A 16009-nucleotide genomic window follows, 5' to 3' on the forward strand; every position below is an offset into this window, starting at 1 on the left:
GGCGGCAGTCGAGCACCGGGCGGGCGGCGCGCGGCGGTCTCCCGGGTAACGGCGGCACCGGCGGGAGCGGCCCGGGGCCGGGGCCGGGCCGCGCCCCATGGCCGCGCGCGACCGTGACGCGATCTCGTGGTACCAGAAGAAGGTGAGTGCGGCGCGGCCGGCCCGGGCGCGGGCTCGGCCGTGCCCTCAGCCTCGTCTCCTTGCAGGTCGGGGCCTACGACCAGCAGATATGGGAGAAGGCCATCGAGCAGACCGAGATGAAGGTAACGGCGGCGGCCCCGCCGCGCTGCCCGGCGCCGCGGCGCTCGCCGGGGCTGACGGGCCTTTGTTTTCGGCTCCGCAGGGCTTCAAAAACAAGCCTAAAAAGAAGGGGCACATCCAGCCCGACCTGATCGACGTGGATCTCATCCGAGGTGAGGGGGTGCCGGCGGCGGGCGGGTGCCTCGGCGGGGGCCCGCCCGTCCCTCAGCGCCGCCCGGCTCCGTCTGGGCGCCGCCTTTCGGAGCAGCAGCGCGGCGGGGCGCTGAGGGCCTGCTGCCGAGGTCTGCTGCGGGCCTGCTGCGGCCCCCGGCGTGCCGCCGGGCGGAAAGCCGCGGGTAGAGGCAGGAGGGGTTGGGGTCGGCGAGAGCAGAGCTCGGCGGGAAGGGCGGGGTCAGCGGCGGGGCGCGCAGATAAGGTGAGGGCCTGCCTTGGGGCGCACCTGCCCGAGCTGCAGAGGCTGGGAGGTCAGGCTGTTTCCCTTTTGAATTGCAGCATCCTGGCAGAGTTTGGCCTTGGCCAAAGAGGAAGTCACAAGTAAGAAAATTCTTATAGTTCACCTATAACGACTTGTTTATTTTTCCTTTCGTTTCAAGGTTCTACGTTTGCCAAAGCTAAGCCTGAAATCCCTTGGACATCGCTAACTCGGAAAGGAATTGTGAGAGTTGTGTTTTTCCCACTATTCAGCCAGTGGTGGATACAGGTTACTTCCCAGCGTATTTTTATGTGGCTCCTGGTACTCTACCTTATGCAAGGTAAGGAGCAGCAGTAGTCTGAGCCATGATCTTTTTTTCTGCAAGGCGCCTGATACTCTTCTATAGTCCATAATATAAAGGATAAGGATCCTATCTGAAATTTACTTGTCTGAGCACTGCCTGCAGACATGGGGCAAAGCTTTACCCTCAGTGTGTTCGTGGGTTCCATGCTCCCACCCTTTAAGGTGATGGGCTAACTTCTTGTGCTGTGTTTGCTCTGCCCTGTCTTGCTGATAAGGCACTGGATCAAAACTCAAGAGCCACACTGAGTCCATGACTGCCATCTTTTTGTGGAACCTTAGCCAGCTGTGCATTGGCATTCTGCTTTTTTGTGAGGTTGTGATGGCATATCACTGGTGTGTACAGGACGGTGGAAGATGGGGTGATCATCTAGGTGAGAAGAGTTTTGAATTTTACTTTTGTTATACTGAGGCACCCCTCTTCAGACAACTTGTTTGTACTTACAACTCTGAGCTGCAGTGGTCTGCACCAGATGTGGATTTGATGTAGGAACATTTAGATAAGAAGTCTGTGCTTGGTGTTGCACAGATCTGTTTGGAAAAATGTGCTTGGTCCTTTCTGACAGTAAAATCTATTAATTTAGGCAGCCTCGTACTATCCGTTGGGCATTAACATTTTAACCAGTGAGATCACAAGTGAATGCTTCTCTGCAGTTCCGCTGTCATCCAGTAGCTGATTGTTTATGCTGTTCTTGATTTGTCCTTTGAAATGATCTTTCAGCTTCCTTTTTCTCTTTGTCCAGTGTTTATTTTGTACCGTATAAAAAGTTACTTATCAAAGGTGCTTTATATCCCAGTGTACTGGAGCATTTTTAATGTAGTGTGAGGATTTATTAGCTCAGGTTTCTTGTATCAGTCCAGGTTCTTTCATTGTTCTTTTCTGAACAGATGTGGAACTTCATCTGCTAAAGCTTAGGAGTAGGTCTTTCATAGAGCACAGTGAAAGTGTGTTCTTTCAGTGCATCCAGATTCTTTTCACATGTATTTTTAATTTCCTTCTTTGTGCTTTTTCTTCCTCTTTTGGGAAGACCGCTTTGCAGAATAAGCAATTTCTATGAAGTGATGCCTATTGAGATCTATGACAGTAGTATTTGCAGAAGTTATAATACAGAGTAAAAATAAGTAGTTAAGACAGAAGTAAAAACTGGGTCATGCTTTTGCATTTGATACAATTTTCTCTTTTTCAGTCATAGCAGTTGTATTGTATTTCATGATACCTGTGGTGAATGCAAGTGAAGTCATGGGACCAATGTGCCTTATGTTACTGATGGGAACTGTTCACTGTCAAATAGTGTCCACACAGATCAGCAAAACTTCGGGAAACAACGGACTCAGCAGGCGGAGGAGGTGAGAGAGGTAATGGGTTTATTTGTTGGGATCAGAGCATATGATGGATCGCTCATGGGAGAAGTTAACGAGTAAATATTTTCTCTTCTGTTTTTATGTCAATGTTATTTAACTGCAAACGTAAAAAGGAGTATTTTCTGTCTTGCATGTAATCTTCTCATAATGAAGACAAATGCTGCAAAGTTATCAGGCTGTGATAGGTCTGCTTTAGCTGGCATTTGGGCCTTCTTTTCCTAAGGTAGCTTTTTAATATAGTTCCTTTCCATGGCCAGAGGAGGGTATTCTGCATAAAAAGGCACCCTCAAGGTTTTGCAAACCAAACCAGTGTCCTGCTTTGGTTTTAACTACACCAAATTGCTGATGTTTGTTGAGAAGAGGCAAATGATGATGGATATGACTGGTGGATTCATTGCTGGCAATTTTCTTTGCATGTGGGAAATGTTACCGGTCATCTGCTAGGTATTTGACTGTTAGGTGTGTTACTCAGTGCAAATGCAACTGTAATATATCTGAACAGAGAATAAGGGATGTGGTTAGATTTTTGCTGCCATTAGATTTCTACAGTAAAGACTCTATCTAGATTTTTGTCTGTTGTATCCTTTTCAGTTCCTTTACTAGTGACACTGATGTCTTGTGTATGCATAAATTCTGCTTATCCCTGTAAAATGTATTCTATTTGGAAGTAAGCCCCCTGTCTGCATGACTCATGTAAAATAGCATCTAAAATGCTGTTCTAATCTGATTCAGATCTTTTAAGAAAGACCTAAAACTAGCTTGCTATGCAAATTGAATTCTCCTTTTATTTCTTCTAATCAGGAAATTACGCAAATCTGTGGGTGTTGATGGGAACAGTGGGTCTTCCCCTGAGAAAGCCAGTAAAGAACAGCAGTCAGAATCTGCATCCATTCTTAACAGTTTATTTGGCATGCTTTTCCGAAGGAGGTATGTGATCTTCGCTGGGTTTGGTGCGTTTGTGATGACACTGCGTGAACAATTTGATATTTGGAAAATGAGTACAAAATGTGTGCTGTCACTAATGTCCCCAAGGTCTGCCAGCTTTTGAACTAAAAGCATGCTTGGTATTGTAGGAGTCTTTATAATGTCCTTATTAGGAGATTGTACTATATCTCATGCTGTAGCTGAAATTCAGTGGTAGATGGGTTGCAGAAAGTGACAGAGCTTATTTTTATTTATCAAGTAAGTAACAATTCTTGAATGTGTATTCTCAAATTATATTACAGTTTTACCTAATTTTCAGAAGCAATTGTGTCTTCTAGTTAAGGTTGCTCGAATAGTCATCCCACTACACTGTCTTTCTTTTTCTCTAAAAATAACCTGGGGGAAAAGGAGGATGGATTGTTTGGGATATTATTTCATTGTCTTTTACTGTTTTCTCAAGCAAGTTTCTAGATGAGTTTTCAATTGACAGATCCTTTCCCTTGATGCAGACTTCTTGCCTTCTGAGTTGCCCTTAGCTAGTTTTTTGAATAAGAAAATATTTCCCTCTTGATTTAGAAGTTTACAGTTACTAAAATGATGAGAGTGAAGCAGATTTAAGTCTCTTCAACAGAATCAGGCCACAAAGAGCCTGTCAGAAGAAGACAGTTATGTATTCCCTTAGCTATTGTTTAATGTTGTACCTGCATGGCAAGTGACAGAGACCTTGATGTTTTCCTCAAAGAGCTTTTCTCTGACATAAAAGCACTTAATTTAGTTTTCTCTCACAGGGTCAGAAGAGTAAAGATGGTAGCTGAGAAAGGGACTGAGACAGAAAATGGTGTGAATGCTGTGAATAATGGCATAAAGCACAGACATGCCAGATCTGAATACAGGCTGTTGCACTTGAAAGAGAAAAATAAACTTTCCGATGCAGAAAAGAGCCATCAGGTACTGGCAAGAAACATCCATTTGAAGTGGCAAGTTTCAGTATTTTCTGTGTGTGCCCAAAAGTTTGTTGGTACTTAAGTGGATCCAATTCAAGGTACTCTCTTTCCCAACAAATCTTTGCTTACATGTAGGAAACCTAAAAACCCTTTCTGCTTCTGGACTGAACAGTTGACATGTTGCTAATATTCACTGTAAGCACCTTTTCATGTGTCTGTTACAATAGTCAAGTGTGTTAATCACAGACAGTCCTGGAAAACGTCTGTTTTACCTGACTGCTTATTTAGTTATAGAGATCGCTGATCATAAGCTGCTCAGTTAAGGAATACTGCTGATAATTATTAAAAATAAATAAATTAGAAATTTTCAAAAGCAGTTCTGTAAAATATTTTCCTTGCAAACAGTTCTCACGTTATCCTCTGGAAGCCTGGAGGCTGGAAAACGAAGACTGAAATGTCTGTCTCTTGGGGGGGAGAGAGAGACTAAGTTAAGGCATCGTGATTGCTGTTTAAAGCTCTAAAACAAGAAGCTTTGTGGAGTTACTTTTGTGGCTCCTCTGGGTCAGTAAGGTGTTACCTCCAATATGAAGAACATAGATTAGAATTTGTTCAGAACAAATTTCTTGAGTCCTACAGGACTGTAGTACTGTGCTGTTCCAACTTCTCTATTTCTAGGCATTTGTAGATAAGAGATTACTGTGTATCGTGGCGTAGTTGCAGCACTGGCTCTGAACCTGCGGTTTGATGCAATTCAGGTTGGTCCTTTCAGTGCCTTCATCTTATTTTGCTGCATTTCTAGGATGATTGCACCAACAGAGATGGTATTTCTGATGACCTTTCAAGTGAGGAGGATGCTGAAGCAATGGCACAAAGGATCTTATTATGCCAGAATGCAGAAGGGGCTTCCAGTGACAATAGCTATGAAGAGAAGAAAAGACCTCTTGTTTCTCTGAACCAGGCTGTCTCACAGGTACTCATGTTGAATTTATGCCATTTTCCACGCAACTTTCTGCTATGGATCATGGGCTGTTTTTCCTTTGTTTTTGGCAGGTCAAGGAAGCCCTTAAAGGTGCCAGAGACTCTGATAGTGTCGTGGAATCTGAACTGGAATCCACAATATATAGTCAGGTATGGTGGTAAATTCACAGGCTTAGCTTTTATGAGCCTGACCAGTGCGGGGATATCCCTCCCATCAGAACAGATCATTACTAAATAATAGTGCTTCAGCATCTTCAGGTGTAACATGTGGCCTCCCTCCCTGCATGTTTGCAGCTTTGTGGACTTCATTCACAATTGTGACTACTCTATTTTTTTAACAACAACAGCAAAAAAAAATCATTCTACTAGCAGCACATTATGGTCCAAGCTGCCTTGAATTGCTTTTATTGAAGGCTTGTTGTTTGGGAGGCAGCACTGTATTGTAGCTTTTATGCTAATAAATTCTAATTCTTGAAGAAATAAATATTTTATTCTGTGATGTATACTCACTCACTTAATTACTTGTTTATCTTCCCGACCCACTGCTCCCACTACATAAAAATAATATATAGATAAAATGTATGGATATAAATATTTAAATAAATAAAATCTTAACATAGGTTATGCAGAAACCAGAAAAAACTTTGCATTAGAATTAGTGAGTCAGTTTTTATTTTGAAAAGTTGAGAATGGAGGTGGGGAACTTATGCTATCTGTGTGACTTTCCATGTAGAAATAAGGATTGCAAAAACTGTCACTAAGTAAGATTGCCCTTAGCAGCTCACACATCAGTCTGTATCAGGTGGGTGTGACTGTAAGTTCTCAACTGAGACTGAGCTGTAGAAGCTGATTTGTCTGATTGCTTGGAGAGGGGAATGCAAATTGGGCATGGGGCTGTACTGTCTAAATTTTGTTCATCTTCAAAGGACTCAAGATCCTGCATTAGCGTGGGATCCCGGAGCTGTAGTGTGACCCGGAGAGACTCAGAAAGTACTCGCCATGACTCTGAGACAGAAGACATGCTTTGGGATGATCTGCTTCACGGCCCAGAGTGCCGCTCATCCTGCACCAGTGACAGTGAGGAAGTGACTGTGAAAGGTACCAGGCGAGACCTGAAAGAAGATGTTTTCCAGCAGGTTTGTTGTTTTGCATGCAGTAGAGAGTACTATGAAAGTTTTTGGTTTTTGTTTTTTTTTCCTTCCTTTCTTCTTTGATTCAACTACCCCCTCCCCCCCTCCTCATTTGTCTGCCCAAATAATACAAAAGATGCATCTGAATGCTGTTGGTATAATGTAAGCAACCTACTGCTGGATGAACCCATTCTGCCAGCTGTGCTAATCACACAGAAGGCAAGAATGATCTAAACAGAATCAACGAACTTCCCCCCCACTATCATCTAGACCACTGCTAATCCCAAAACAAAGTGTTTCACTCAAAGACAACTTTGGAATTCCCTTTCAATCTAAATACTTAATAGGAAAAATAATTATTTAGTAGTAAGACAAAAATGCATTATATGCCTGTTGCATTCTTTTTTCTTTTATAGAATCATTTGTTTTGGCTACAGAATACAAGTCCAGCATCTGCAAAAGTGAGTGCACTGATCTGGGAAGGGAATGACTGTAAGAAGGTGGACATGTCTGTGCTGGAGATCAGTGGGATTATCATGAGCAGGGTAAGAGAGCTGTAAAGCATTGCAACCTTTCTCCCTTACACTTTAAAAACAACAAAAACTGAAAATAGCTACACTGGCAACCAGGGAATGCAGTATAAAGCTAGGTCCTCCCACAGCTGCAAATACAGTTGTCCTAAATGTACTTAGGAATTGCATAAACCAAAATTTATCAAGTCTCGGTAAAGACTGGTGAGCATTTTTCGTTTTTAAATTGTGGTGTTTGGACTGAAATGGGTGGAATTACTTCATGCTATGTCCTTTGAGGCAGGGGGGAAAATGAGTGCTCAATTACATTAATGCTGCCACAGCAGCATATGTTTCCTTTGATGCAAAAAACCTGGTTGATCATGCTGTTTTTGTTCCTGCTTGCCAGGTTAATGCCTACCAGCAGGGAGTGGGGTATCAAATGCTGGGAAACATCATCACCATTGGATTAGCATTCCTACCATTCCTCTACAGACTCTTCCGCACAGATAACCTGGAGCAGTTGTGCTCCATTTCTCTAAAGGAGCTTTTGCACATCTTTTGTGGAGCACCTGCTAGCATCCCCGTCATTGTTTTGTCTGCAATCAACTTCCTTGAACGTCTTTGCTTAACCTGGATGTTTTTCTTCATGATGTGTGTTGCTGAGAGAACATACAAACAGGTATGCTTAAATATATTGAAACTAAAATTATTTCATGAACCATGGAGCAGTGGTTCTTCCAAAACTATGCTACCAATCAGACAATGGCAAGACAAACATGTCTCAGCAAGCAGAAGTGTTGAATCTGGTAAGATGTGTGAGAAACTTAGGTAGGTGAGTCTGGTAAGACTCTTTATTTATCAGACGTAAGCTTGTCGATACACTTGCTACTTAGGAAAAAGTATACTTAGCTGGCCCGTTCTAAGGTGTAGCATTAGAGAGTTGGCTATATCACATTCAGCTCTGTCATGACTGGGCAATAGCTTTGTCAAAATGGTTCTAAATATTGCATGCTATGAAGAAAGGTGTCATCATTTGCTGGTTCAGCAAGAGCTTTGTGGCTACCCTTGTGTAGCATCAGCAGTTCTACCTCTGCCACGCACAAGATGAAGAAGTGTCTGAGAGGTCAAGCCCTGCAGTTAGGCTTTCCCAGAGTGCAGTAAAGCTAAGTCTTTCTGCCAGTTACCACTAAGCAAACCCTAGCAATGTTTTTTCTTTTTATGTTTTATTATGTTTTCTAATTTATGTTTTTGTGTGTATGTGTGTTTTTAATTTGCAGAGGTTTTTATTTGCCAAGCTTTTTAGTCACATTACATCTGCTCGGAAAGCTAGGAAATACGAAATACCTCACTTTAGACTCAAGAAGGTAGAAAACATTAAGATCTGGTTATCCCTTCGTTCTTATCTAAAGGTGAGTTCTAATCCAAGAATGGGCGCGTTTGGTTATTACAGTGAGTATAAATGAAGTCTCTAGGTACATTACGTGTCTCTGCAGATCCTACAGCCAAACCTTAGACCTGACTCAGTGTCTTTATTTCTGCAGAGGCGAGGCCCCCAGCGATCTGTGGATGTTGTTGTATCATCCATCTTTTTACTGGCTCTTTCAATTGCTTTTATATGCTGTGCCCAGGTGAGATTTTTTTAAAGTAGTTTAAAAAAAAAAAGAGATGATTTTCTTTTGCAGAACCTACATAACGCTTGCGTTGTAGCTGTTGGTCTCCAAAATAGTATGGGGAGTGGAGTTCTGCGTTTTTAAAAACTTTGTGATGTTTAGTTGGTAATAGATGTTCATTCTCTACTTTTGTGGTGGAAAGCTTGGATTTTGTATAATTAGGATTTCAGGACAAAGGCTTTTTGCACAAAATAAAGGACTCTGCCTAAACACCTCATGTGTTCACAGGACATTTTATTTAAGAGGGCTGATTGCAGCACCATCTTTAAGAACCCCTGTGGTTGAAATACAGCTCAGTAACTATTACACCTTTTAATTCTTCACTAAACCTTCTGTTACAGTAAGTAGTGTTAATAAAGGAGCTGTTTCTTGGTTTCTTTGGTTTTTGCAAGAGATCAATTATGTTTTTTAGGAAAGTTCTTAATACCAAGAAGATGCAGTTGTGATGGAAAGAGGACTGATGATTAGTAGATACTGACTCTCACTGCTGTGATTGCTTTTGTAAGCCACAGATTATATTAGGCATGTTAGTTGTTACTGTTGTAGATGTTTTTGTTTTCAATACAGGTCCTGAAGGGTCACAAAACATTTCTGAATGCAGCTTACAACTGGGAGTTCTTAATCTGGGAGGCAGCACTTCTCCTCTTTTTACTACGCCTAGCATCCTTGGGATCTGAAACCAACAAGAAATACAGTAATATTTCCATCTTGCTTACTGAGCAGGTACCTCCATGCACTTGTTCTCCCTTTGGCTTTATGCCGTTTTTGGCTATAACTATTGCATTTCAAACCATCTTAAAAAAATACCAGAATCAAATTTTAAAATTTAAAAACCAACATTTGCGCTGCACTGTAATAAAGCAATATAACTGTATAGCTAGGGAGAGATAAGCTGGTAAACATTAGACAGCATCAAATTTTAAATTTTTAAATTATTTTTGGCTGAGCGTTAACGCATTTGCCATGTCAATCAGGAAAATAATGATATATCACTGTTAAAGTCCTCTGTCTGTAGATGTTATCACTTCTTTAGGAGTGAGATTGCAAAAATGACTCTACTTTTTCCAAAGTCAGAAATTGTTTGGGGGCTAGTGTTGGAATATTAACCTCCAGTCTGTAATTTTATCTGTGACAGATAAACTTATACCTGAAGATGGAGAAGAAGCCAAACAAGAAAGAACAGCTGTCTCTCGTAAACAATGTTTTGAAACTCTCTACAAAGCTACTGAAGGTAAGTTCAGCTCCCTAAAACCAGATAGTTGCTCAGCTTTATGCAAACAGTGGCTACTGACAACGACCGCGTGGTTTTGCTCTTTCCAGGTCCATTGTCTTTTGATTAGATAAGTTAGGTTTCACAAAGGGAGTTTTGTCTGTGCAATGACAACAGTGGTATAAGATCTAGTAATACAAGATTCATGTAGCTAATTATGTTGCAAACATTTGACTAATAGTGGCTTGCTACAATTTAGAATGTCATTGTCCTTCAGCAACTTCAAAGTGGAAGTTTTTTGTTGACGGGGCAGGCTAGCTATTTGAAAAGAAAGGGCATAGTCTAAAAGCCACCTAGAATAGTCTAGACAAATTTTGCAGCCTGTTGCATCAAACTCTTGTTATGAAGCTAGTATTTATACAAAGGAGGTTTTTCAGATCCAGGATGGCTGTTAGAAAACATCTGAGCAGGGAGGCCTGAAATCCATAGTGGGAATTTTTGCATGAATGTATAAGTAAGGCTACAGAGGCAGCAGAAAGTCTGCCAGAAAGCCAATCTTAAGCTAAAAAGCAGATTAATTGCTTCAGGTATGGGCTAACTAATGGCATGTTGTGGGTTGTGTTTTTTTTTTTTTTCTTTTCTCTTTCTTTCTCTTACTGTAGGAATTAGATACCCCATTTAGGCTGTATGGGCTGACCATGAATCCATTAATCTACAATATAACACGTGTTGTAATACTTTCTGCTGTCTCGGGTGTTATAAGTGATCTGCTAGGATTCAATATCAGAGTAAGTATAATTCCCACATAAAGAAGAAAACTCTTGGGCATGCGGGTATGTCACTCTTACACAATTGCCAAATTCCTCTTCACTCAAGCAAAAAGACTTGGTTTGAATTAGGCTCCCTCTGCTTGGTAATTCAGAGAAGGGACCATCCTGAGTCAAGCTCTACCTCCCTGAGCCAGCTGGTAGCACAGGGTGGGGGAAGGACAGCCCTGTCTTAAGTTTCAGCCTTGTTCAGACTTGCTTAAAGCCGTTAGTCAGAACCCTAAGTTCTGTCTCTTCAGAATACAGATACGGTCCTCCTGTAGCTCACACTTTTAAATCATAAGCTCACTGAGTACAGCATTCAGTGCAGGATGGGTGAAGGAGACGGGAGTCTTACCTGTAGATGAAAAGCATTCAGCCCTATGGCTTTCAGGTCTATACTCATTCTCAACATCTCTTTTCAGTTATGGAAGATTAAACCATGAACTGACCAAACACCAGCACTCAGCCATCTCCTCCACCAGAAGGAGGGACCAGAGACCAATGGCTTGGGCAGAAAGCAGAGGCGCTTTCACATTACAGAACGATGTAACTGGCGAGGTCTTCAACAGTCTCAGTGTATGTACTGAAAGTTGTTCCTCTGCTATACTGCTCTGTAACTCTATTGGGCTAATTAATGGTCATCTTATGGCATATGCATGTACAACAGAATAAATGGGGCTACACGGTACTAGATGAGATTGAAAATATCAGGAATTGTGTGCACGTATTGTGGGGCATCGAACACTATAAAAGTCATGCTACTGCTCTTACTGGAGTGGCGTGATGGGTGCCTTGTTTCTTTAACGAACATCAATCCTGTGCGTAAGCTAAACAAAGAGGCCTCCTGTTTCAGTCTGCATCATCATTTTCAGAGAGCACTGGAGCTACACTGACTTCAGAGCTCTGTTCAGTTAGACAGTACTTAATGGCAGTTACCTGAATGCGCTGAGGAGTATTTTTCTTAGCATCTCAGTGTGTTTTAGGCTTTGCCTCTGTATCCTAAGCTACTGCAGGATGCAGTGAAGTTCAGTGTGCACAAGATGAACGCTGCCCCTACACTGACAGTTGTTAAGCTTGCAGCTGCATAGTAGCTACATCAGATTAATGCTGGTTGGCTTACTGCAAATAAATTATTGGTTTTTTGAAAACATCAGTTACATGAGAACAACCTTACAACACAAACTACACGTAAAACAGCTATTAACTGAAAGTATTTTGCTATGTTCATTCCCTCTAACATCTCCGTTATGGTTAATCAGCGGGCAGTTAGCATGTGCTATGTGCAAAGGGCATTCTGCTGTAACTTCTGACGACCAGCTTAACTCAGTGTTCTGTGAAGCTGCTGCAGCCATGCACTGCAATAGTGCCTTACACTGGAATACCTAAGGAAGCGTTCTGTTGTGTGGTCAGGTCAGGGGAAGATAAGTTACAAAGACCTTCTCACTTAAAAAACAGATTGTTTAGAAAAGGCATAGGAGAGAAAAAAAAAAAAAAAAACTGTTAAACTTGCATTTTCCTTAAGTTTTGTGACTATTACCTTCAATTATATTAGCAATGGAAAAAAAAAAAAACAACAACAACAAAAAACAACCTTCCCATAGCTTCATTCTTTCACTTAAGGAGTAAGAGGGCATGAGAGTTTTGGGTAGCAAATTGTTTATAGCTATTTTCTGTACAAGGAAAGGTTGTAAGGTGGAAAAGGAAATGACATTTTTATATATCAAAATGTACAAATAAACCTACAGTACAAGTATTTCATCATAAACAACTGTTTCTACATGACTTCATGATTTTTATATTACCTTCGTTGAATATTTGTTATTTGAACCGGGAGTCCAGAAAACTTCCAATAATAAATGGCATTTGTTTTCCAGAAGAGTATTATGTTTGTCAGTAAAATCTGGATTATAGATCTATCTGTTTAAAGTATCACACTATTGAAAGTCAGCGGACAATCTATTTTATACAGTGCAGAACCAATAAGCAATGAACTGGACTTTCTTTATTAATATCTATATAAAAAATAATGAGCGATTTACAGGTCTCTCTCTAGTCAGAACCTCAGAAGTATGTATAAAGGTGCTGTACATTATATAAACATTTACACCCAGTACATCCATACATTGCTTAGCATTCCAAGGCCACATTGCTAAGTCATCTGATACAGTAAGTACAGATACACATTCTATGGAAAGAGAATTCACACACAGATAGGACAATAAATCAGGTCACATTAATATATAGAAAAAATATAGGGGTAGTTGATGACAGGGAAATAATTTCAGTGGTGCTATTTCATCTCTGTACTAAACTTCTGAATCTGTTTCTGCATTCAGTGGTTAGGGCAAGTGCATACAACAACAAAAAACAGACTCTCTTGTTAAGAATACATGGTTAATATCTACATAGACTAACTTTGAAGTATTAAATATTTTCACAGTCATACTCCATAACATGGAGTACTTGCTCATGTTATGCTACACAACAAATCAATGGATCATCCAATGTGAAGCAGCAGAGCACAGTTCAGATCTGCTTTAAAGCCTATTTCATTTTCAAAGTGTTTCTTTAAAAAGCTGTGTGAGTAGTCATCTGTACTTCTAAAGAGTTCTTCAACTCAGAACTGAATCACTGTGCTTCAATTATGCTTTAAAAACATTACATGTTTCAAAGCCTAAACAAGTTTGAATTTTCATGAGTAAGTAAAGCTTGACCTGCTACACTTCTTTTTCCTTCTGCAACCTGGACCAATACATTCCTTTACCACCTTTTTTTTTTTTTTTTTCCAGTAATTACAGACCTGTCACGTCAGGAAATCACCTCTAAAACTATCATGGAAATAAAACCCTTCAATTTATGCAGTCTGCTGTTCTTACAGCTATAGGTCTAATATGTCAGAAGATTCTGGTGGTAACATTCCCCAGTATTATTTAAAAAAAAATCTGTATTATAGCCCAAACAATAGATACTAAGACTCATGTACCCTGTATATCATACTATTTAGCACTCTTAGACACACGTTTAAAATAAAATATGGGAGACCTAATACACACAGGCAGGAACGTCATTTAAGGAGCTAGTATGGCAGTTGGTTCTGTCCTAAAGATCAATTGTTAGCTCTACAGAGGGAAAGAAAAAAAATCCAATTCTTAACTAGCATTAAATAATTAAAGATGTGACTTTTTAGTATACAGCACCACAATGAGGCTGAAAATAAATGCACACTCAATGCTTATGTTTACAAAGAATGCTAAGGAGGAGATCGTGCCACAAGTGAAACCAAAAGAATTATGCTATTTAACAGAAACCAGCATTTTCTCCTTTTTGACAGATGTTTGCAAACAGTTGTTATAAGCATCTTCATGAATCAAGAAAATAAAGCAATTTTGTTGTGTTTGTAAAAGGCAAAATTACAAAACATTGGTTTATGCCAAATATAATTTTTATCTACACGATTTTATATTAGGTATAAAAATTTAAGAAAAAGACATCAATTGAAACAGCATCAGTGGCACATTTGCTGCCCTACAATTGATAGAACCAACCCACCCATCTTCTTACTGAACCAGTAAGACATGGGTATTTCCTTATGTAAACATGCAACATGCTCTTGAGAAAATACCCATTTCGACAAAACCTTGACTTTCCTGTGACTGGAATACGTATGAGAAGAATTAGATTGACTGGATACAGTAGATAACTTGGCACAAGAACAAGAAGTGAGTCATGATCACATTGGCAATATAGGCATTAAATAATTTTGTTCAGAAACTCACAATACTATCTGAGAAAGCCGTAGCAGTGCAACATTGAGAGCAGCAGAACACCGCCTTCAAAAGGACAAGGGGACAGCAGCTTATGGAGGCATTTCATTTAAGCAATCCAAAAGGTCCTTCATGCAGCTTAGATAATTTAAGAATGAATCAAATACTTTCCACCCTCTAACCAGTTTCTGAAAAATATGACAACTTTGTGAAAAGAAACAATGCTTTAAAATGATCATTATTAGAAACTTGATTACATGTTCTAAAAAAGTGTCAGTCAAACCCGTTTTTCAGCCACACCTGCTGTATTGGTGACTTTACATGCACTTGGTACCCTCCAAGGTCCAGGAGTTATTGGTGTTTTCTTGACCGGAGAACTATTTTCAGATTTGGAAATTCCATCATCTTTGGTTTCATCAGGCAGCTCCATGTGTCGCTCTCCATGCCGTCTGTTCAGAATATCAGTCTCCTGTGCGTCTAGCCTTCTTTGTTTCTCCATGGAAAGCAGCGGAATATTGGAAAGACTTGAAGTTTTGAATCTGCTGGAACTCAGTTCTCCAGAGTTTGACTTCCTTATTTTTTCATCTTCGGATGTGTTTCTCTTAGAGTCACTGAATGGAAGGTTGCTCTCCTCAAATGCTGCATATTTTCTCTCTGGAGACCACCCTTCCTTCTTTCCAGAACTCTTCTGCTTCCCTTCTTTCGTTGTGACTCCTATTTTACCATTTCCACCTTTCAGTTGCTCAACAGTCATCTTATCACCGCCAGTTAAGTCAGGATATTCTTGTAACTTGCAGAACACTTCTATGTTTCCTTGCTTACTGAGATGCTTTTGAGGACTGGCAGACCTGCCTTGATTTCCACTGGAACACTCTTTTTTGCTACTATTGTTCATCCCTATTTCTGTGAGTTTACTCTCACTCTTTCTGGAACTGTCAGGTTTATGTGAGAGATTGCCATAGCTTTTTTCAGGATCCCCCTTTCTAGGGCTGTGCAAACCTGTGTGATGGTGTCCCTCAGCTGCCCCTAACTTTTTTGGACTTTCAGATCTGTCTCTTCTGGTCCCTAATTCCAAACTACCTTTTGTGATTTCAAAGCCAGGACTGGAGGAGAGATCCCATCTGTTCTTTGTTCTCTGGGGAGAAGACAGAGGCTTCATCTCAAACTGGTTTTCAGTTAAAGTGCTTATCTTTTCAGGCACAGTGTTCTTTACTTGTTCCAGTTTCTCAGACAGTTGAACTTTCATTAAAGCTTCTCCTGGTACTGGTAAATAACACACTTCAGATGGGGAAGCAGAATGTGAAGATGAAGATAATGGTGACTGTTCTTCATATATTACAGTTGATGAAGATGGATTATAACTATCCCAATCACCTGGAAGTAAACAGAGAGATTTGATTGAGTTTTTTAAGACTGTTTTAGAAACATGCACGCTACTGAGGTATCAGGATGTTATGTGAAAACTTCAATTTAAAAAGGATACTGTAGTGGCATCATCTCAAAGTTTTATTTAGTCATTTTTCCATATTGCATTGTTCTATAACCTACAACAATTGTAAGGAAGTGACTTTGGAAAAAGCTTGTGCTTATGCTGGCTGGATTTCTGTGGGACTGACATGGTCTTTTATAAGAATAATTTTAGAGCCTATGTAGCCAAATTGCAAAACAAGTTC

General features: G+C 40.5%; 2 protein-coding genes across 5 annotated transcripts in view; one reads left to right on the plus strand and one right to left on the minus strand.

Moving 5' to 3' along the window:
* The first annotated feature begins 9 nt into the window (after nt 1-9).
* On the plus strand, nt 10-12446 carry PHTF1 (putative homeodomain transcription factor 1). Of its 2 annotated transcripts, XM_035561582.2 has the most exons (18): nt 10-142; nt 207-263; nt 344-413; nt 855-1013; nt 2221-2380; nt 3197-3322; nt 4108-4267; nt 5063-5233; nt 5314-5391; nt 6168-6377; nt 6788-6916; nt 7290-7562; nt 8161-8292; nt 8425-8511; nt 9121-9276; nt 9689-9784; nt 10426-10551; nt 10995-12446. In XM_035561582.2, exons 1-18 carry the CDS (start codon nt 98-100, stop codon nt 11013-11015), a joined length of 2256 nt encoding a protein of 751 aa, XP_035417475.1. In that variant the 5' UTR covers nt 10-97; the 3' UTR covers nt 11016-12446. The 2 variants fall into 2 exon arrangements, with proteins under 2 accessions (XP_035417475.1, XP_035417476.1); XM_035561583.2 differs by lacking the exons at nt 10-142; nt 207-263; nt 344-413; nt 855-1013 and having other exon boundaries at nt 2241-2389; nt 10995-12357.
* A 106-nt stretch (nt 12447-12552) lies between these two features.
* Nucleotides 12553-16009, minus strand: part of MAGI3 (membrane associated guanylate kinase, WW and PDZ domain containing 3) — a 73998-nt gene continuing 70541 nt past the window's right edge. For 2 of the 3 annotated variants that reach the window (XM_050715310.1, XM_035561578.2), the window contains exon 21: nt 12553-15710. In XM_050715310.1, coding sequence (XP_050571267.1) covers nt 14614-15710 — 1097 coding nt within the window. In that variant the 3' untranslated portion in view covers nt 12553-14613. The remainder of the gene's footprint in view (nt 15711-16009) is intronic. The other variant, XM_035561579.2, reaches the window with a different exon arrangement.

Source organism: Cygnus atratus, chromosome 24 (assembly GCF_013377495.2).
Source record: "Cygnus atratus isolate AKBS03 ecotype Queensland, Australia chromosome 24, CAtr_DNAZoo_HiC_assembly, whole genome shotgun sequence".
In the NCBI taxonomy this organism is placed as follows: Eukaryota; Metazoa; Chordata; class Aves; order Anseriformes; family Anatidae; genus Cygnus; species Cygnus atratus.

Bases quoted from the DNA above. Each gene is read 5' to 3' on its own strand.
- PHTF1 (XM_035561582.2), top strand. From the start codon at position 98: ATGGCCGCGCGCGACCGTGACGCGATCTCGTGGTACCAGAAGAAG. The intron at 5,392-6,167 runs GTATGGTGGTAA...TCATCTTCAAAG, and splicing joins AATCCACAATATATAGTCAG to GACTCAAGATCCTGCATTAG. The intron at 10,552-10,994 runs GTAAGTATAATT...ATCTCTTTTCAG, and splicing joins TGCTAGGATTCAATATCAGA to TTATGGAAGATTAAACCATG.